At 43.2% G+C, this 20,849-nt stretch overlaps 1 protein-coding gene across 1 annotated transcript; it reads right to left on the bottom strand.

Moving 5' to 3' along the window:
* Positions 1-2,382: 2,382 nt before the first annotated feature.
* On the bottom strand, positions 2,383-7,686 carry LOC106910657 (E3 ubiquitin-protein ligase TRIM21-like). The gene is made up of 2 exons (XM_088014727.1): positions 7,601-7,686; positions 2,383-4,337 (listed from the first exon to the last, which is right to left on the bottom strand). Exon 2 carries the CDS (start codon positions 4,326-4,328, stop codon positions 2,688-2,690), a length of 1,641 nt encoding a protein of 546 aa, XP_087870853.1. The 5' UTR covers positions 4,329-4,337; positions 7,601-7,686; the 3' UTR covers positions 2,383-2,687.
* Positions 7,687-20,849: the final 13,163 nt, after the last annotated feature.

Genomic DNA, 20,849 nt, shown 5'->3' with positions numbered 1-20,849 from the left:
CCTGAGCTTGTTTCTCTGCAACGAGACATCAGGGAGTGATGGAGACAATGACACCCGAAGTGTTGCTTATATCCACAGCCTGCTGGGTCTCTACGAGGTGAAGCAGCTTGAAGCTTCATTGCCTCATTAGCAGCCGGTCGCCACATGTTACACAGAGCAGCTTGTAATGTTTGACTCACCTACCGGTCCGGGATAAATCCATCCTCCTGTCTCTTCTCTGGGCCTTTTCCCCTTTGCAAAGAAACTTTCCAAAGACACCTGATCTGTTTCTCACTCATTTTGCTGCTTGTGGGCTCAGTGTTGGCGCGCAAGTAACTGAGGGAAACCGGTTAAAGGATTTTCAAAATAAAAGATCCTCCAGACTCAAATAATACATAAAACGGAAATATTTAATTATTTCTTGCTCGGCCCGGTACCAATTGGTCCACAGACCGGTATCGGTCCACGGACCGGGGGTTGGGCACCACTGGACTAGGTCATCAAATCACTACGTTGCCTGTAGGAATTTTTAATGTTACTGGCGGAGCGTGCGGTACCTACTGCGGCCACCAGGGGGCCCCAAGAGCAATTTATTTTTTTCCTTTTTATCCATAAAATAGTGATTTCTACATACATTATCAAATATTATTTTAAAAACAAATCACTTCATAGTGAAATTGTGTTTTTGATATTATAATGATATAGAAATTATTATTGCTCCACTGAGGGGGGCCCTTAGGAATCAGCCCTGATGGTTTGCTCGTTCCGTCAAATGAAGCATAGTGCATGTTTGTATTTTGCATTAGATAAATTTTTATGTTCAAATATAGGGTCCTGCCTAGGTTTACCTGCTAGAGCCCAAGAAGTAGTAGCTTCGCTGTGGTATTTAGACACATGTTCCAACCTGGTCTATTTTTAATCTTTATATTACTTTTATTATAAGGCAGGCTACCTCCCAGTAGCACTTCAGTTATGTCAGAATAAAATCAGTTCTATGTCCAATATTAGAGCAGTTAATGTCAAGTTTATTACCTGTGAACGACATAGAGCTTCGTGTTGCGCTCCAGAAAAACTGCAAACATGGAGACTAATATGAACGGCACAATAAACGTGAAAACAGCCACGAATGAACGAGTCTGTGAAGTTGTGCAACTAAACGCCATTATAATAATTAATATTAAGATAAGTGTCACAATCTGTGCAGCCATCTGAGCTGTGGAGCGGCAGGAGGAGCTCTGTGTGCTGTGACACCAAACACAGGGCCGTAACGCAGAACCTGGAGGCCGGGGGGTGGGGGGGAGGGGGTTAAAATCTTTCTTAGTTTTCCAGACAATACAGGAACACACAAATTATTAAAGTTTTTTTGTACTGCTGTAACCATTAAACAATATCCCCTTCAGTTCAACCTTATAAGTGGAGACACATTGTTGATGTTATTAAATAACTTGCAGCTAAGTTATGACAAAGATTAATGTAATTTTCACAGGTAGTGGAGCGCTGTCAGCAGCTGGTGAAAGTAACTAAAAAAGTTACTTTTAATGTAACTTAGTTACTTTTCAAATCAAGTAATCAGTAATCCAATTAAAGTTACTTTTTCAAAGTAACTATGCATCCCTATTTGTTTCTGCCAAGACGGTCAAAGAAAGTCCTGTCCTGCTGTGAGACGAGCCGTCTCCCATTCAGACTGGGAATAATATCCAGGAGAACAGGCTCCAACATTGAGCCATTGACCGTTGCTGGGTTGCAACGTCAACTATGCAGACGCCACTTCAAACGATCCTCCATGACATGCTGGAAATGGAGGGCCAGGTGGTCCAGGTGTCTCCGTTTGACCATTAGGGGACCGAGAAATGCCAGAGGCACTAACAGCAACAAAGTTGACCAGGTTACAATTTGAAGGTCTTAATGTCCTTTTTCTGTCCAAAAAGTTAAAGAACAAGTTACACACAGATGTCTTCATTGGAGGTTCTCTCCAAAAGAAACCCTTAACTCTGCAGATATGGTATTTATTGTAGTTGTCAAATCTACAGATGTGGCTTCCAGTGCAACGAATGCTGGGAGATGTAGCCCAATCAGTCCATTTGAGTAAACTGGAGGTCCAACATCCCCTTTAGGTCCAAAGAGTTGGACAGTCTTTGGAGACATGACTGTCCATTTGTCACGCGAACTGAAAAGTCAGTGATCCAAAATGATTTTGCAACTTTTTCCCAGAGTTGCTACTTCATCTAGATCTGAATTTTAAAGATTCTAAAGCTGCTAATTTGCAGGATGAAGATTAAACAAACTTCAGTTGGATTATATGGTGTTTTATTTCAGAACCAAAATATTCAAAACTACAACTTTGATCAGAACATTAGTCTCATAAAATCTCACAAGTTTTCTTTTTATAGATCAGAATGATTATTAGAAGTAGTTGGAAAATGAATAGTTTAGTGTCTAAAGTCACTTTAGTCTCTAGTTTTAGCATTCTGGATGCAGTCTTCAGATACAAGAGCAGCATCTCATCATCAAAGTCACAGCAGAGAAAACAAAGAGAAGATTCAAACTCAGACAGGCACTTTCAACTACTTACATACAAATCCAAGAAGAAATAATGAGCTGGTAGTTTTAGAAAGCTGATGTGAGAAGATAAAAACTGCAGAAATTGATGTGAACTGTTGAATTCCTGCTGAGGATGTTTCCCAGCTCACCTCTCGAGATTCATCAGATCAATGATTGTGATGAACAGGACAGATGATCAGGGCAGACGAGTTTTTACCTCCATCATTAAGAGATGGACTTAAGAACGGGTAGAGTTTCTGAGAGAAGCCACAGCCAGTAAAGGAGTAGATCACATCCACAGCATCTACATCATAGAAGGAGACCAGACCCTCATCATAATCCACAAACACCCCGACCTTCTGAGGACCAGGATGGAGATGGAGACGGACTGAAGGTCCAGCACCAGCTTTGTACTCGTATCCATTTCTCAACCAAAATGTCCAGAAACCATTCTGAGGCCTGAGGCTGATTGTCCCCTTCCTGTCTACAGACTCTCTGGCCACTCCTAAAGCCCAGTCAGTCTTTCCTTTAACCTGAACCTCAAAGTAAAATCTGCCTGAAGAGAAACTCTGCTGTCCTAAAACAGAAACACAGTGAGAAAATCTCTCTGGATTGTCTGGGAGATTCTTCCTCACATCTCCATGTTTCACCTGTTTCCCATCATCAGACAGGATGAGGTTAGGATGAGCCGAATCAGGATCCAGAGTCACATCCACTGCAAACTGCTGGACCCTCTTCAGCTCAGCCTCTAGCAACTTGCTAATCTTATGCCTGAATTCTTCCTCAATCTGAGCCACAGCTCTGACCACAGTCCCCTCATAGTATGGTGGATGAACTCTGACCTCTGTCCAGGTCTTGGTGGGTGGAGCAGCTTTCAGGGAGGAGCAGCTTTGGAGGAGGTGGAGGGGATCTTCATCCTGTGAGAGCTGCTTCACCTCAGAGCTCCTCTTCTTCAGCTCAGAGATCTCCTGCTCCAGATCTCTGATGAAGTCTTCAGCCTGTTTCTCTGTAGCTTCCTGTTTGTCTTGGATCTCCTTGAGGAGCTCCTTCAGGCCTCTCTCAGCAGACTCCATCAGAGCTGTGAAGACCTGAACACCTTCTGCTTTCTCTCTGTCTGCAGCATCTCTACTGATCTTCACCGACTCTCTGATCTCCTGGATCTTCAGTCGTCTCTTGTGGATCATCTCCTGAACTTCAGCCTCCGTCTTCCTCAGCTCTGCCTTCTTTCCTTCAGATTCTTCTCTCAGAGGAACCAACTTGTGGTTCTTGTGGTCAAAAACAGAGCAGACCAAGCAGACGCATGTCTGGTCGGTCCTACAGAACAGCTCCAGAGGTTTATCGTGCTGCAGACACATCCTGTCCTCCAGGTTCTCCACCGGCTCCATCAGCTGATGTTTCTTCAGACGTGGAGCGGTCAGGTGAGGCTCCAGGTGAGTCTGGCAGTAGGAGGTCAGACACACCAGGCAGGACTTCAGGGCCTTCAGTTTGGGTCCAGTGCAGACGTCACAGGGAACGTCTCCTGGTTTGGCAGCTTGTTGCTCTGAGCTGCTGCTGGCTTCCTGCTGAGCTCCAAGTCTGAACTGATCAACCATCTCTTTGATGAAGGTGTTGACTCTCAGCTCAGGTTTAGGGGTGAAAAGCTCATTACACAGCGGACACTTGTAGGGGCCATTTCCGTCCCAGTGCTGAGTGATGCAGGTCTTGCAGAAGTTGTGTCCACATGGTGTGCTGACTGGATCAGTGAACACGTCCAGACAGATGGAGCACAGAAACTGATCCTCAGACCGCAGGCTGCTGCCAGAAGACATGTCTGAACTCTGAGGACAGGAGACACAGATCAATGATTAGCAGATTATCTGATCTGAAGGTCTGAGATGTTCTGATCAGGTTCCATGAAGGGAGTTCAGCAGGAGTAACAGCCTAAGTAGTGAGGTCCAGACTTCCCTCTCCCCAGCCACTTGGGCCAGCTCTTCCAGGGGAATCCCAAGGCATTTCCAGACCAGCAGAGAAACATAGTCCCTCTACTGTGTCCTGGGTCTTCCCCTGGGCCTCCTCCTGGTGGGAACCCAAACTCCTTACCGGGGAGGCATCCATCCTAACCAGATGCCTGAGAACTGACTCCTCCTGACGTGAAGGAGCAGCGGCTCTACTCTGAGTCCCTCCATGATGACCGAGCTTCTTATCTTACCTCTAAGGGAGAGCTGCTTGTATCCATGATATCGTTCTTTTGGTCATGACCCAAAGCTCATGACCATAGATGAGGGTAGGAATGTGGATCGACCGGTAAATCAAGAGCCAGGCCAATTCGCCTGTCAATCTTCCGCTCCATTTTTCACTCATTCGTGAACAAGATCCCGAGATACTTAAACTCCTCCACTTTTGCAGGACTGCCTCCCCCCGACCCAGAGAAGGTACTCTACCTTTTTCCGGCTCAAGACCATGGCCTCAGATTTGGAGGCACTGATTCTCATCCCGGCCGCTTCACACTCGGCTGCAGCAAGAGCTGCAGATCACGACCTGATGAATCCAATAGGACCTCATCATCCACAAAAAACAAAGATGCAATCCTTAGGCCACCAAAGCTGATCCCCTCAGCTGCTTGGCTGCACCTAGAAATTCTGGCCATGAAAGTAATGAACAGAATCGGTGACAAAGGGCAGCCTTGGTAGAGTCCAACCCTCACCGGAAACAAGCCTGACTTACTACCGGCAATGCGGACCAGACTCTGGCACCGGTCATACAGGGACCTAAAAGCCTGTATCAAAGGTACCCCATACTCCCACAGTGCCCCCACAGGGCTCCCTGAGGGACAAGGTCCTTCTCCAAGTCCACAGATCACATGTAGACTAGTTGGACAAACTCCTATACGTCCTCTGGCACCGACAACCTCATGGCCACAGCTCTGATAAGACACCTCAACAACAGAGGCACGGAACATGGTCCACTCAGACTCAGTGCCCCCTTGTAACATGTTCATAACTCTTCTGAAGTTGGAAGTTAAAGCTCCATCTCACAGGAGACTCTGTCAGACATTCCTAGCAGGCCCTCATAATATGTTTGGGCCTGCCAGGTCTGACCGGCTTCCTCCCCACCACCAGAGTCAACTCACCACAGTAGTGGTCAGTGGACAGCTCTGCACCTCTTCAAGGTATGTCCAAGACATACGGTCACAGATCTGATGAGACAACAACAAAGTTGATCATTGAACCGCCACCTAGGGCAGACGTGTGCAACTCCTGTCCTTGAGAGCCAGGGTCCTGCAACTTTTAGATGTGTCTCTACTTCAACACTCAGGAGTCAAAGAATGAGGTCATTAGCAGGACTCTGGAGAACTTGAGTTCACTTAGGAGGTGATTCAGTTGTTTAATTGAAGTGTGTTGGACCAGAGAAACATCTAAGAGTTGCAGGACACTGGCCTTCGAGGACCAGGATTTCCCCACCCTTAGCCTTGGATGTCCTGGTGCCAAGAGCACACATGGACAACCTTATGCCTAAACATGGTGTTACTAATAGACAGTCCCTGACCAGCACAGAAGTCCAACAACAGAACAACAATCTGGTTCAGATCAGTGGGGCCGATCCTCCCAATCACAGCCCTCCAGGTCTCATTTTCATTGCCCATGTGAGTGCTGAAGTCCCTCAGTAGAAGAAGGGAGTCCCCAGGAGGGGCACTCTCCACTACCCCTCCCGGGGACTCCAAGAAGGTGGGGCCTGGCTCCAGAAATGACTGGCCTTCTGTCTGTACCAATAAAATGATTTACATAAACAGGGAGAACAGTCTGTAAGAAGCTGGTCAGGTGGCAGCTGGCAGTGTCTCGCTGTGGACTTTGCTCCTATATATCATAAAATAACATTTTATCTCATCAGAATTATTTACTGTGATTATTCCAACAGGGAGAGTCCTTCTGCAAACTTTAAACTGGGAGGAGCCTTCCTGTTATCAACTGAAGCTCAAACTTCTTCTTTTCCTTTCGGCTTTTCCATTTAGGGGTCACCACAGAGAGTCACCTTGTAACCTCATGTCTCCACCTGAGTCCCTCTCATTCACAAATGTATTCTGTCTTGACACATCTAAACATCACTTCTCTCCATTTCTTGAGATTTTCCGCCACCTGTTCTCTGCTCAATGTCATCTACAGACATCATAGTCCATGGAGATTCCTGTCTAACTTCATCAACCTGTCCATCACTACAGCAAACAGGAAAGGTTCAGAGCCGATCCTTGAAGTCCCACTTCCACCTTGAACTCCTCTGTCACTCCTACAGCACACCTCACCACAGTCTGACATACAGCTCCTTCACCACACTAACCTGCTTCTCCAGATTTCCTTATGCAGAACCAAAGCACCTCTCTAGAAACCCTGTCATTTCTAGATCAATAAAAACACAATGCAGCTCCTCTGACATTCTCTATCAACATCCGCAAAGCAGAGATTGTAGAACATTTTCTTGACAAGAAACGCTGCTGCTGCTGCTGCTGCTGCTGCTGCTGCTGCTGCTGCTCACAGATGCAAACCTCAGTCTGGCTTCAGCAACTCTTTTCCATAACATTGAATGATTCTTCGACTTCATTCCTCTGCTGTTGTCACAGTTTTGGTCATCTTCCTGGCACCAGCACACTTCTCCTCCATTCTCCAGGTGTTTTCTCACTCCCTCTGACCTTGTTGAACAGATTAGACACTCCCATACCTCCACAGGATCACCAACTGCCTTCCATGTTTCATCCCAACTGCTACTGTCCAGCCAAACAGAGTATTCCCTTTGTTTGGCCTCTTCTTCTTAGCTGCTCTTTCACTGTATCCTCACTTCTAGTTTAATTTAACTGAAGCTAAATTAAACTGACAGTTGAACTGCTGATGGGATAATTCTTTATTTTTAGTTGGAATGAAATCGTAAGATCCGCTTTTACAGCATGAAAAATGTAGTTTTAATGTAAGTTAAAAACATTTGGAAAATAAATGTTTAGCTTAAAGTCTGTATGCTTCTGAAAGCAATGAGAAGATTATTCCCAGCTTGCTGCTTATTGAAACTGTTCAGATTGCTGCAGATAGAAACAGTGAATATGACCAGCTGTACTCACCGCTGTTTGACTCAGTTGTTGAGAAAGAAGAAATGAACACAGACTGAGAAATTAGTCTCGACTGCAGCTCTGCTGTTCACTCATTTTACTTTCATTTCTGGAAACTGGAAGTGAAACTTTCCAGTGTTGCTCCACCTCTCACTCTCACCTGTTTTTCTCAATGAGCCACAATTACCTCAATAAGTATGGAAATAAATCCACTTACATTGTATTTGTATTTCTTAGCATTACAGAGAAAGGAATATGTATAAACTTAAAGACAGAGTTTAACAGAGTTAATATTAATAAGTTACTTTAAAAATGTCTTATCAGATTGTATTTCTATGGAGGGGATGACGGCAGCATTTGATCAGGGCCCATATCCTCACCCAGTGATGTTATTTTAGAAAATAGACTTTCTAACAATTTAAAAATAAAGATTTTTCTTACAATTTTACTTCAATCAAATGATTAACAAAACACACCTAAAGAGAACTGCTAATGTGGAAGGAAGGCTGACAGAGAGGGGGGAATCCTCCTCGCTTCAGGCTCTGCATGCTGATGCTCTGTGAAAATTCAACTTTTCATTTCTTCATCATCCCTCACTACATTAAGTAATCTATAAATCACTGGGGGTATATCTTTATATACCCCCAGTGATTGGATTCATGTATCAGCCAATCACAGCCAAAACTACATCTGGTGATTTTTTTTCAGAAAGACTCAAGAAGTAAAAGCTACCAGGTCATGTTCTGTTTGTTAAGACAGTCATTTAAAAGGATTTGAGTTTCTTTGGGCCACATTTGGTCCACACTCCTTACCAGCAGGTGGTGCTAAATGTCCTGTACTTGTGTAACGCTTTATCAGGTCCAGAGGGCCCCAAAGGATTTTGCTCTACATTCGTCATCCTGTTTGATGGATCAAACCTGATTCAGTTTCAAGGAATGTTAACCTGAACAAATAACTTAGTAAAGTTATTTATGTAAACAAAATAAATATAGAAACATGATTACAGAATTATCACAGTTTTCTGCTTCCTCAGCAGCTCTGTCTCTGATCTTTACTGCTTCATGTCTCTGTTGTCTTCAGTCCAAAGACTCAGCAACCAGAGGATTAACAGGGAGTGAGGCCCTCTAGTGGCTGCTGTGGAGTACTGCAGGTTTTAGTGGTTTAACAGGGATTGAGGCCCTCTAGTGGCTGCTGTGGAGTACTGCAGGTTTTAGTGGTTTAACAGGGATTGAGGCCCTCTAGTGGCTGCTGTGGAGTACTGCAGGTTTTAGTGGTTTAACAGGGAGTGAGGCTCTCTAGTGGCCGCTGTGGAGTACTGCAGGTTTTAGTGGTTTAACAGGGAGTGAGGCCCTCTAGCGGCTGCTGTGGAGTACTGCAGGTTTTTGTGGTTTAACAGGGAGTGAGGCCCTCTAGTGGCCGCTGTGGAGTACTGCAGGTTTTTGTACAGGGTTCTGGTGTTTCCTGTCACTGTGGGCTGCACAGCGCAGTAGTACACAGCAGAGTCTGTCACTGCAGCAGAGGAGATCAGCAGATTTCCTCGTTTCTGAGTTTTATTGATGTCAGCTGAGAAATCGGAGCGAGTTGGATGGATCGATCCCGTCTCTGTGATGTAGAGCAGGAACTCTGGTCTGGATCCCTGCTGCTGTCGGTACCACTGGACATTATAGATAGAACCAGTATATCCGCAGCTCAAACTGGTGTGGCTTCCCTCTGAAGCGACGTGTTCCCTCTGCTCCTGTGTGACGGTGTTCATGGAGCCCATGGCTGTAAAATGATGTCAGTCAGTCTGCAGCAGATTCAGGCATCAGGAGACTCAGAGGCTCTTCCCTCCACATGTGGTCGCAGTGAAGTTCAGAGAGAGAAAATCAGAGCTTCTCTCTTCTGATACTCACCTATGTAGAGAGAGAAGAGCTGGAGGGAAAGCAACATGTTCCAGGAGTTCAGGTCAGAGAGCAGCTGAACTGAGATGATCCACTGCAGCAGAAGGAAAACTAACATCATCATCAAGCTGCTTCTAGCTGTGCAGAGACGAGCCTTCTCATTGGCTGAGCTCAGCAGTGGTGGGAGGAGCCAGAGAGAAACATTTTACTGGTTGTTGCTGAAGGTGAGGTTCAGTCAGTGAGGCGATTTCTGTTGCAAATGGGGAGGATGTGTGTTTGTATTTTCTGTTTGATCATAAATGGGAGGCGAACCATCACAGAGACAAACATCTGCTCATACATTTGCTCCTCAAAGTTAAAATTAGAAAAGTCAATTATTAGTTATTGATTTGGACTATAAGAGAAACCAATAACCGTGCCAGCTCTGCAGAAAGCAGCTGATAACCTCCTTCTTACAGGCGGACCATGTTACAAAGAGTGAGAACATCACTTTCTCCTCTTGTACTTTCTGTAACAGTCGCCTCCCTTTCTCACCTCCATGGTTTCAACGGTGGAGCGAGTTCATCTAGTAATCATTGGGTTGCTGGTTTGAGTCCCTGCTCTCTTGGGCATGGCCTCTGACAGACTGCCCAGAGCAGCTCCATAAGTGTAAATCTTCCACTGGCATACTTGATCCAATCCCAACATCCCTGGTTCCAACCTTCAGGCTCTTCTTCCGTTCATTACTGTCATCATTCACTCCTTATTTACCTCTGGAACTGCTGCTGATCTTTTCAAAACGCTACTATTACTGAAAATACTGAAGAAACTAAAGATCCCAACAATTAAAATACTCTTGATGCCATCTCTAATTTACGTTTTATCTCCAAACTAATCAAAGACAGTCGTCTCTCAACTTAAAATGTAACTCAATGACCTCTATGAACATTTCCAGTCTGGTTTCCAGTGATCATCCAATGGCGGCCGCCTCTGGTCTACTTTCTGCCCTCTGATCTCAGTGTGACCTTTGACACTGTGTCCTTCTCCACAGATCATCTTCATATGGCATTGCTCACACTCTCCTCTACAGGTTTCATTTCTTCCTCTCTGCTGCAATCTCTTCATCCAACTAGAGTCCTTCTGTTCCCATCCTTCCTCTGCTGCCCCCTGCTGTGCCTCAGGGTTCTGTCCTGGGATCCTTACACTTTCTCATTTACCTTTTTTCTTTCTACCATATTTTCCAGGAACTTAACCTTCTTTTTCCCTGCTATGCAGATGACACCCTGCTCTTTCCTGCTTTCTTTTTTCTAACTCATGCTCATCTGAAGCATTCTTGTTTCACCTCTTACTTCCTTAAACTGAACACCAACAAAACTGGAATCCTCCATGTAGGAACCAAATCTGTATCATCTAAAACTGACGGTTTCTCCCTTTCACCTGATGGATCCAAACTCTCCTCCTCACCTCAGGTTAGGAGTTGGGGTGTCACTCTGTGCTTCACGAGCTGTTCTCTTTATTCCCATCCAGGGGCGCGGTATAGGGGGGAAAAACGATGACAACTGTAGGGGCCCTGACCAGCAGGGGCCCCTCCACAATTTAATTATTTATTTTTGGTTCATAGAAATTTTTTAAAAAAAACACAGGGCCCTATCAATAACAAAGTTAATCATATTGAATTTTCAAAGATTGTCTTTAGCAGTAAAAATGTAATGTCCCCACTCCCAGACCAAAAAACTCACATCCATATTTGCCCTGAACCCCCGTCTGCGTTAAATGGTTCGTTCCTGTTGGAGCTTCAGAGTGACGCTGTTAGCAGCAGACAGTAGGAAACACAAATGACTGTGGCAGTTACTCTGCTGCTAAGAAAAGTTATAAAATCAGGTTTTCAAAAAAAATGGAGGGAGACAAAAAGGCAAGAGTTTAATTTATAACCCAGTTTATCTCCAAGAGAGGTGGGTAGACTGTGTGAGATTATCAACCATTTAGCATAATTAGCTTAGCTACAAACTACTGTTTGCCTCCATTTCACTACCATTTGATGAATTCAGGAAAAAAATTACCAACATATTCATACATTTAACTTGTCCTTCATACCGTTTATCACTTAACAGTCAGTCAGCAGCAGCTCTAACCCACGTCCCCCCTGACCCGTCCTCTCCTGCAGTATGTAACTTTTATATAAATATTTTTTCCACATATTTGTTAAAACTGTCATTATGTTGTGACAGTTTGGTATGAGAGGTAATCTGTGAAAAATCTATTTCCTCTGCTTTCTCCCAGTGCTAGAAACAACCAGTCAGTGACAGGAGAGTTTTACTGCTGTCAATCACAATCTCATGTGGTGCTACTCATCCTTCCTTCCCCTTGATTTGTGCCATGCTGCAGCTAGCATAGCACAGAGCTGTGCAGATTCAAACTGTGAATACTGACATTTCACTATCTAAAACTAATAGAACAAATTTAAACAACCTACTTCCATACTGGATGTGGACTGTTGGATGTTAAATTCATGAGCAGTAAATATTGTGCTAATTATCAGTATTGGACCAAAGAAAGCAAGGCAGATGCAGGCCTTTAAAACTGTGACGCTTTTTATGGGTCAGACAGACTCAAAAAATTGTAACAGCAGCTGCGCGGGATGGGGCGGGGGCCCAATCTAATCTTTTGTCAGGGGGCCCAAGATTTCTGGCAGCGCCCCTGTTTCCATCTACTCCCAACACTCCACATTAGTGATGGGCCAGACGACACAGAAACCTCGGCACACGCGCAGAGCAAACAAGATGAAACCCCGTGTCACGTGGTTTTCACTTTAAGGAAAACCATGTGACCGAAACACTTCCTGTGTCGTTTGGTGGTGAATGCTGCAAATTGTATTTGAGAGAGAAACTGTTGACACGTTTGTGAGTTTTGTTGGATGGAGACACTTTGTGGTCTTTGTGTTGGTTTTTGACTCGTATTTGAACACCGGCATGGATCAGCAGAGGAAGAGGAAGTTTTCTCCCATCTGGGATCATTTTGACCTTACAATGGAGAATAAGGTAAATTATTATTCCGTCATCATTTCCACTTTTGATCACTTTTCTTTCAGATTATTCCAATTCCTTTCTACAGGATATTTGAATTAGTTTACATGAACTAACTTTATCTATATTGTAGATGAAATGTTGGATTTGCCCCCAGGTTTTATCTTACTGTAACTGGAGCTCTTCCACGATGCTGAGGCCTCACCGCCCGGCATGAGAGGAGGAGCCGGTTAACACTCTGGGACTAACCGGTTAACACTCTGTGACTAACTGGTTAACACTCTGACTAACCGGTTAACACTCTGGGATGAACCGGTTAACACTCTGTGACTAACTGGTTAACACTCTGTGACTAACCAGTTAACACTCTGTGACTAACTGGTTAACACTCTGACTAACCAGTTAACACTGTGACTAACCTGTTAACACTCTGACTAACCGGTTAACACTGTGACTAACCGGTTAACACTCTGTGATGAACCGGTTAACACTCTGACTAACCGGTTAACACTCTGTGACTAACCGGTTAACACTCTGTGATGAACCAGTTAACACTCTGACTAACTGGTTAACACTGTGACTAACCGGTTAACACTCTGACTAACCGGTTAACACTCTGGGATGAACCGGTTAACACTCTGACTAACCGGATAACACTCTGTGACTAACCGGTTAACACTCTGTGACTAACCGGTTAACACTGACTAACCGGTTAACACTCTGTGAATAACCGGTTGACACTCTGTGACTAACTGGTTAACACTCTGACTAACCGGTTAACACTCTGTGACTAACCGGTTAACACTCTGTGACTAACTGGTTAACACTCTGACTAACTGGTTAACACTCTAGGATGAACCCTGGTGTTTCCAGAGATTGAACTGGACCTTCAACTCAACCATCTGGTCCCAGTTCAGGTTTGTCATTATTGCTAATTGTGTTTCTTTGTGTTTTCATGCTCTTGTAAATAAGTCCATGTAAGAACAAGGAAATAGTTTGTAAATGGACCATGGTCTCGGCCCAAAGCTGTAACAGCAGCTGATGTTTCTAAGTAAAAATATGTGAATGAACCTTCTTCAGTCAGTCTACAGTCTTTACTGAATTTGCCTGCAATTACTTTTTAAATCCAGTAGATGTCACTGCGAGTGAGACAGTTTGGGAAATATGCCACACACCCAATGAGGCTTCATCTGCACATCACTACTCCACATCCAGGTCACCTCATCAGCCTTATTCTGGTTAAATTCAGAATACAGATGAAAATCTCCTGTATAGATCCAAAGTTAATCCCAACCTTACTGCTCTGCCCCTTTCTGAAGTCCTTCATATTTCTACTTCCTCCCACAGCCTTACATCTTCCTCCTCTTCATTTCACTGTCGTTTCTGCTCATCGTTGTAAGACTGATCACTCACTGATCACCTGATTCTTTACATTTGTTAATGTGATTTTAATTTGTGTTTCTTGTTGTGCTGCTATTTCTGTTCAGTGTTCTTCAGGGCACTCAAAGAGGCTTCTAACTTAATGTATTATATTATTAACACATGACAACTAATGAATGAAAGACACACTATTGGAGGCCCTCTAGTGGCTGCTGTGGAGTACTGCAGGTTTTTGCATGAGGCCCCTGGTGTTTCCTGTCACTGTGGGCTGCAGAGCGCAGTAGTACACAGCAGAGTCTGAGGGACGGAGATCCTGGATCTTCAGGTTGAAGGATTTGTCGTCTTTATTGAGGTCAGCATCAAATCTGCTGCTGTTGAACTCTGGAGCTTTATCTTTGGCTGATAATCGTTGCTTCAGCATGAACTTTGGGAAACTGTTTTCTTCTTGCCTGTACCAGAATAAACTTGGGAAAGTTTCACTAGTCTCATAATTACATCCCAGAATCCAAGTTTCTCCTGCAGCAGCAACAACTTCTCTTTCTGTCTGCGTCACTGAGTCTCCTTTACACTCTGGGGAAGAACAGAACATGCAGAGGAAGAGATGGATCAATAGAGATGATTGATTAAAGGAGAACAATCAGCAGCTTTCCAGACTTCTCCTCCATGTGGAGGAAACATGTTGATCTTTGTATCTTACCAGAGAAAAGAGCAGCCAGAATAATCCACAGCCAATGTTCCATCTGTCCAACAAGGTTTAAACCAGCAGGAGAAAGCAGCTGATGTTCAACATTCAGTCTGACTGTTGTTCTCTTCACAGCACCACTTCTTATTGACACGATGCTGGAGCACAGAGCACAAGGAGAGCGCCGCCTGCTGGAGCATGTCGCCCCCTGGTGGAGAGGAGAGGTGGAGTTCACCAGAGAGGAGACGAGGCTCCAGCGGTGGGCAGTGGGTCAGGAGGAACTGGTTTTACTGCATATTGCTCCTGATTCTTCAGAGAGATATCCTGCTTGTTAAATCACGGTCATTCTGGTCCAAAAGTCCAAATGAAGACTAAACTCATACTCCACATCTTCCACACTGAGCATCTCTCTGGCAGCAGACAGCAATGTTTGAAATGTTTGGCGTTTGCAAGGTCCAGCCTTCACTCATGCAGCTAAATCACAGATCGATCAACCAGTTCATTCTGCTGGTACCGCCTCCAGAAGAGCCAATCTCTTCTATCTGCTCAGTTTTCAGATGAAACAGACAGAGGAAGAACAGAATCATTTAATCCATAACGTGGCAAACTGGGCCAGAAGCTGCTGCAGGGGAGAACAGGAATTTTACCACATTTAGGTGACTAAATACATTTCAGTGGCACCTTGTAAACAACTAAAGAATCGGTTTGATCTTTTAAAGTGAGCAAAATGTACATATGCTAAGGTCATACACAATCATACACATATTGATCAGATTCTGACCTAACAAGTGTTTTCAAACTGTTGGAGTCTGATGATCAGGAGGAACGTCTATAGAAGCAGAAATCTGAATGGACTGAATGAGGAAGAGTAGCATTTCTACTGGTGTCTTTATTTCCCCACACGCCCTGTGAGTGAGGTATCTGAGCTCCTCGGTGATTAGCAGCTGCAACCACAGAGACTCTGATCAGGCAGGAATGATCAGAATCCATCTGATATGAAGCTGAGCTGTGAATACCACTTCCCTCCTCTTTGAAGAGGAGTCAGATATCTGTGTTCAGGTTTTTGTACAGCCTCTTCTCTGTGTTTCCAGTAGCGGAGAGCTGTGTCTGCCAGGGTTAGCTCTCTGATGGTCAGCTCAGTGGAGGAAGACGATGCTGCTGATCCATGATCAGGAACCGTGTTGTTTCTAGAGGACAAACAGGAGCCTGAAGGTCAGAACCACGTCTGGACCAGTGGAGGACAGGAGACCCAGATGTTGTCTCCTGCTGGACCTGAACTAGAATCCCTGATCTAAAACTCACCTCTACTGAGAGACAGAAGCAAAACGAGGGAGAGCAACATGTCTTTGGAGTCCTTAGAGCCACACAGCAGATCAACAAGGTTCTTCCACTGCAGCAGGAGGAGGAAATGATGTCATTGGATGAGCTGAAGGTCAGTGGGCGGGGCCACTTCACCTCGACCAATCAGAGAGTTTTCTGCTTCCTCAGCAGCTCTGTCTCTGATCTTTACTGCTTCATGTCTCTGTTGTCTTCAGTCCAAAGACTCAACAACCAGAGGATTAACAGGGAGTGAGGCCCTCTAGTGGCTGCTGTGGAGTACTGCAGGTTTTAGTGGTTTAACAGGGATTGAGGCCCTCTAGTGGCCGCTGTGGAGTACTGCAGGTTTTAGTGGTTTAACAGGGAGTGAGGCCCTCTAGTGGCCGCTGTGGAGTACTGCAGGTTTTTGTACAGGGTTCTGGTGTTTCCTGTCACTGTGGGCTGCAGAGCGCAGTAGTACACAGCAGAGTCTGTCACTGCAGCAGAGGAGATCAGCAGCTTTATTCCACTTTTGTCTACTTGGATCTTCAGTCCAGTGGTTCCTTGCATCCCTACTTCTCCTGAAGGCGAGTGAGAAATGAGAAACTCTGGTGATTTTCCCTGATGCTGTCGGTACCAGAAGAAATACGTCCCAGATGAGTCTTTAGGGTGGGACAGAGAAACGGTTCTCCCCTCCACACTGGACTCTTCCTTCTGAACTGGAACAAGGTCTTTACAGTTCACACCTGAAGGAAGAGACGTTTTCCTGAGTGGCTCAGGTTTTAAATTTTGATCATTATTTCAGTGAAATCAAAGTTAATCTGACCTGTTAGCACAGAGGCGACCAGCAGAGACAGACCATAATAGTCCATGTTGAGCAGAGTTAATGTTGGAGAGTTGAACTGAACTGAAGGAGGAAGTTTGAGTCTCTGAGTTCAGGAACAGATCAGCTCCTCCTCTTCCTCCTCTTCCTCACAGCTTCAGCTGCTCTCTTTATTGCCAACAGTTTTATTGAGGGATCAGACCTTCACACTGAAGCATCAACAATACAAATTTGTCCTCATTTTCCTTATGTGAACATAAAACATAAGAGACGATACAAAAACAAAACAGAAATGCCTCCCTTTTCCTAGGACTTATATCTTATAACACCGAGGCTCAGATCAAATCCTCTTCAAATAGAGTTATCAATATATTGCCAAGAGGGTTGCCAAGTTTTATTAAATTGCTTTAATTCATTTGCTAATGAGAACCGTAATCTTTCCAAATGAGAGAGCCTCAGCACTTCCTCCAGCCACAGCTTAACAGATAAAACCTCTAATTTTTTCCAAAACATCAACTCTAGTTTTTTCCTATGATAAAGGCATAAGATAAAAATTGTTGTTGGCATTTATTAAACTGAAAAAGCTGAACAGAAACTCTGAGTACAATCAGAAGTGGGTCCAGCCTCAGCTCTGTATGGAACATATCTGATAAAGTTTTGAATGCGTCAGGGTTCATTTAGTACACAGAGAGGAAGAGGGGAGAAGCGCGGCTTCTTCAATATGGCGTTTGTCGCACAATGTTAGGAAAAATGTTATGTAGTTTCACCTTACAGTAATGAAGTCTGTGAATGATTTTAAATTGAATAAGACAGTGTCTGGAGTTAGCAGAGCACTTATGTATATTTTCTAAAGCGGCCTTCCAGAGTTCATCACTTATCTCCATTTCCAGTTCCTGTTCTAAGTCCCTGCCTGGACGGTGTTAAGGAAGAAAATTATCTATAATAGTTAACTTTGGTAAAAGTTTGGCTCTCTCTCTTCCTCTGGATCCCAGGTCCTCTCGGCGGGCCACGTGTAGCCACAAGGAAAACAACAATGCGTGTTGACGTCGCAGAATTACAGAATTTAATCCAATAAGAAACAACTTATGAATTAACAACAAAACTGCAGAACAACAGAAACATACATTGATTACCTGAGACAAAAAGATAGAAAACAAAAGGCAAAGACGCGTCTTTGGAGAGAGCTGGTGCAAAAAGGCAATATAGTGGCAGCAATCTGACTTCTTACTCCTGTGGACGAACTTTTATAATGTAGGTGTGTCTTTCCTTTTTAATATATTCAATTAAGGCGTACCTCCGCTTGACCAACTGGAAGCTACCTTGGACACTCAGAAGAACTTAGAACTTCCCCTAATTTACTGCTGTGAACAAAGGCCATTTGCTCTTTTGCTTAACAAACGAAGAGGAGAGCCTCATCCTGAACTCCTGTGGTTTTAAAACCATCTAAATAAAAGATATACAGAGAAAAGGATTTCACAGATATGTGTGAAAGCCGGAGTCTCTCCCTACATAGATTCTCAGGAACAAACTTAAATTCTGTAATTAGTTTAAGGAAAGTTTATGTTAACAAACCCAGTTTTGCTCCTCTGCACTCAGCATCCCAAAAGATTGAGTCCTGCCTTAAACCAAAAATAACACATAAAATCAACAGAACAAAATGAGGTACAATTCCTTTTTCTAACCTATGAAACATAATATTCAATCCTAAGTATACAAGTTAACACAATCATTTTCCAAAACCCCATTTAGCATAAATCCTGAACAATTTTCTAATACAGACAAAACATTTTCATTTAATTCTAACAGTCAGAAATAATACAGTTTTCAAATCCATTTATCATCGTCTAAATTAATTCTAGAACTAAATAATACAATTTTCAGTCAAAGCATACCATCAATAACTAAAATAAATATCTTGTAAATTAAATGTTAGTGGTTCAAAATCTTCACACAACCCAGATGTCCACAGAAGGATTCTGATCTCCCGTGAACTCGGCAAGTTCCTGTTTCCCAAGATAATTTAAATGATACTGGCCTCTTCCTTCCTGCATATGTTAATCCATGGCCTCCTGTCCTATGTGTTACGACCACAGGGGTCCAAGGAGAAGCTCTACAGATCACCCCATTTGGAAATACGATGCGTTTAATTTTCTTTAAGACTAAAATCTGATCTAAGTTCAAACTGCATTAAATGAACAGAAAATTATTCCAAACACACAAAATGAAAAGCAGGTTGAATATTTAGAGGTAATTTTTACTTGGTGTTTCCAGGAACCAGTAAGAGCTTCGTTGGATTATGGGATGTTTTTACTGAATGAAGGATTTTCTTTCATTGATCTCCATCATTTAGTGAGTTTACTGCTGATGTTAGCTGACAAATCAAAGGATCAGTTTAGTTTTAGGACCGAGAATATTAAAATATCTAAACAATTTCGTCTTTGCAATCAATAAACTATGCTGCAGTCTATTTTATTTTAACATTTTCAATATTTGAAACTACAGAATTCATTCTGATGTTACAACCACTTTTTGAAGAAAATATCTAGACAAGAAGCACGCTAATATCTGATGATTACAGTAAAAAAATCTATGCAAATAAAATAGCTCTATAGCATTTAATTATTACAAACTACAAATTAAAGTAATTTTACTTTTTCAAGAATCTGTAAATTAATGTTTTGTGATTTAAAATTCTATGACGATGTTTAAACTCTGACATTTATGAAGCACAATTAATCACAGAAACATGCAAAATTTGTTCTGCATGTAAATCTGCCAGACTGAAAGCCAAAAAGTGAAAATCTGGAATAATCTGGTTCTATATGCACCCAAAATTAAAACTTTCCTAAAGGATATTTTGATTACATTTCAGGTTTCAGTCTTTGGTCTTCATCTCTTAGATTGTGAAGACATTAAATTTAGTTTGAATCATAATATATTTTGGTCTGATAAATGTTGCTAGTTCAACTTTGACTTGAAGAAATAGTTGAAGAAAATCTAACCATTGTTTAACCTTTGACCTCTGCCATCCTTTCTTTACATCTGTGTCTGAGCCTTTAGTTGTTTGTGACAAAACATAGTTTTTGTCCTGAACAGTGAAGCTTAATGCTATGTTTCTATAATAAAGCAAATTTGCATTATTAACCCCAAACAAACAAAATGCAGAGGAAATGGATTTTAATGCTGAAATTAACTTTGGGTTCTACATAAGTGACATAGTTTCTTTCCTTCAGCCATTAAGCCGATAAACAACACAGCCTCGTTATCCACCTGCTACTCTGCACATATATACAAATTTTTCTTTCTGATCCATATTTTATTTATTTTCGCATGATAACATCAAAAACGGTTTCCTAGCGGGTGAATGTGTTCACTGGCGATGGGAACAAATTCATTCTAATTCTGAAGCTTTAAAGAAGAACTGAACAGGATTTAATCCCAGAGAAATCATTTTCTCTCTCACTCACATTTTTATCCCCACATAGAAAATCTGACTTAATCCTGAATGTAAAGGTTTAACAGGGAGTGAGGCCCTCTAGTGGCCGCTGTGGAGAACTGCAGGTTTTAGTGGTTTAACAGGGAGTGAGGCCCTCTAGTGGCCGCTGTGGAGAACTGCAGGTTTTTGTGCAGGTTTTCTGGTGTTTCCTGTCACTGTGGGCTGCAGAGCGCAGTAGTACACAGCAGAGTCTGAGGGACGGAGATCCTGGATCGTCAGGTTAAACGAAGTTTTCTCGTGCTGAGCATCAAATTTATCTTTCTTGAATCCTGGAGCATTATCTCCTCCTGCTGAGAATCGCTTCAGCATGTACTCTGGATAACTATTTACTTCTAGCTTGTACCAGAACAATGTAGCAGCATAGCTGGTCTGATAGGTACATCCCAGAGTCACTGAGCTTCCTGCAGCAGCAACAACTTCTCTTTCTGTCTGCGTCACTGAGTCTCCTTTACACTCTGGGGAAGAACAGAACATGCAGAGGAAGAGATGGATCAATAGAGATGATTGATTAAAGGAGAACAATCAGCAGCTTTCCAGACTTCTCCTCCATGTGGAGGAAACATGTTGATCTTTGTATCTTACCAGAGAAAAGAGCAGCCAGAATAATCCACAGCCAATGTTCCATCTGTCCAACAAGGTTTAAACCAGCAGGAGAAAGCAGCTGATGTTCAACATTCAGTCTGACTGTTGTTCTCTTCACAG

The sequence above is a fragment of the Poecilia mexicana genome, unplaced genomic scaffold (genome assembly GCF_051168715.1).
Source record: "Poecilia mexicana isolate PSO_F unplaced genomic scaffold, ASM5116871v1 scaffold_17, whole genome shotgun sequence".
Classification (NCBI taxonomy): domain Eukaryota; kingdom Metazoa; phylum Chordata; class Actinopteri; order Cyprinodontiformes; family Poeciliidae; genus Poecilia; species Poecilia mexicana.
This window is presented reverse-complemented; position numbering and strand designations above follow the sequence as displayed.

What these genes read in the sequence shown, in the direction of transcription:
- LOC106910657 (XM_088014727.1), bottom strand. Translation starts at nt 4,328, where the DNA reads ATGTCTTCTGGCAGCAGCCTGCGGTCTGAGGATCAGTTTCTGTGCTCC.